Genomic DNA, 754 nt, shown 5'->3' with positions numbered 1-754 from the left:
TTTTTCTGGAGGCCGTCACAAGAAAATTAGAGGACGCCTGATTCCGACTCTGACTGAAGAGACGTCAAGCTCGAGGGCAAGCAGTCAGATCTGACAGGACCTGGCTCAGTGACCCGCTTCTTGGTTTTGCATGTTGTCCAATCAGATAGGACTTGCCGGTGACGTCAGGAAATGAAGCGACTATAAATGGGCCTGCGCTGCTCAAGCTGCCGCCAGTGCCCTTCCTTCTGAGCTGTCGGGAAGGCGAGCCCCACATGGCTGAACCTGGCTGTGAGACCTCTTCTGAGGAAAGCCTCGGCACCGAGGAGCCCACGGCAGCGGACCCGAAGAGCCCGAAGCAGAAGCAGCCGAGGCGCGGAGGCCGCCGCCGTGGCCGCCGCGGCCGCCGCCGCTGCCCCGACAGTTTCGCCACCTACTTCCCCAGGGTTCTGAGGAATGTTCACGACGGCCTGAGCCTCTCGCAGGAGGCCGTGAGCGTCATGGATTCGTTCGTCAAGGACATCTTCGAGCGCATCACCAGCGAGGCCTCTCACCTGCTCCGCACCACGAAGCGCTCCACCATCACCTCCAGGGAGATCCAGACAGCCGTGCGCCTGCTGCTGCCCGGGGAGATTGGCAAGCACGCCGTGTCTGAGGCCACCAAGGCCGTCATCAGGTTCAACAGATGCAAATGAGCTGCCCCCGGACCACCTGACCACCTCGCAAACCAAAGGCTCTTTTCAGAGCCACCTCACTTGGCACAAAGAGACCTGTA

At 60.9% G+C, this 754-nt stretch overlaps 1 protein-coding gene across 1 annotated transcript; it reads left to right on the top strand.

Moving 5' to 3' along the window:
• Nucleotides 1-254: 254 nt before the first annotated feature.
• On the top strand, nucleotides 255-674 carry LOC116629673 (late histone H2B.L4-like). Its single transcript, XM_032399906.1, has one exon. It carries the CDS (start codon nucleotides 255-257, stop codon nucleotides 672-674), a length of 420 nt encoding a protein of 139 aa, XP_032255797.1.
• The last annotated feature ends 80 nt before the right edge of the window (nucleotides 675-754 follow it).

Source organism: Phoca vitulina, unplaced genomic scaffold (genome assembly GCF_004348235.1).
Source record: "Phoca vitulina isolate PV1807 unplaced genomic scaffold, GSC_HSeal_1.0 scaffold2109, whole genome shotgun sequence".
In the NCBI taxonomy this organism is placed as follows: domain Eukaryota; kingdom Metazoa; phylum Chordata; class Mammalia; order Carnivora; family Phocidae; genus Phoca; species Phoca vitulina.
Note: the sequence above shows the minus strand (reverse complement) of the source record. Positions and strands in the feature narration are given on the sequence as shown.

Coding starts and splice junctions, on each gene's coding strand:
- LOC116629673 (XM_032399906.1), top strand. CDS start 255: ATGGCTGAACCTGGCTGTGAGACCTCTTCTGAGGAAAGCCTCGGCACC.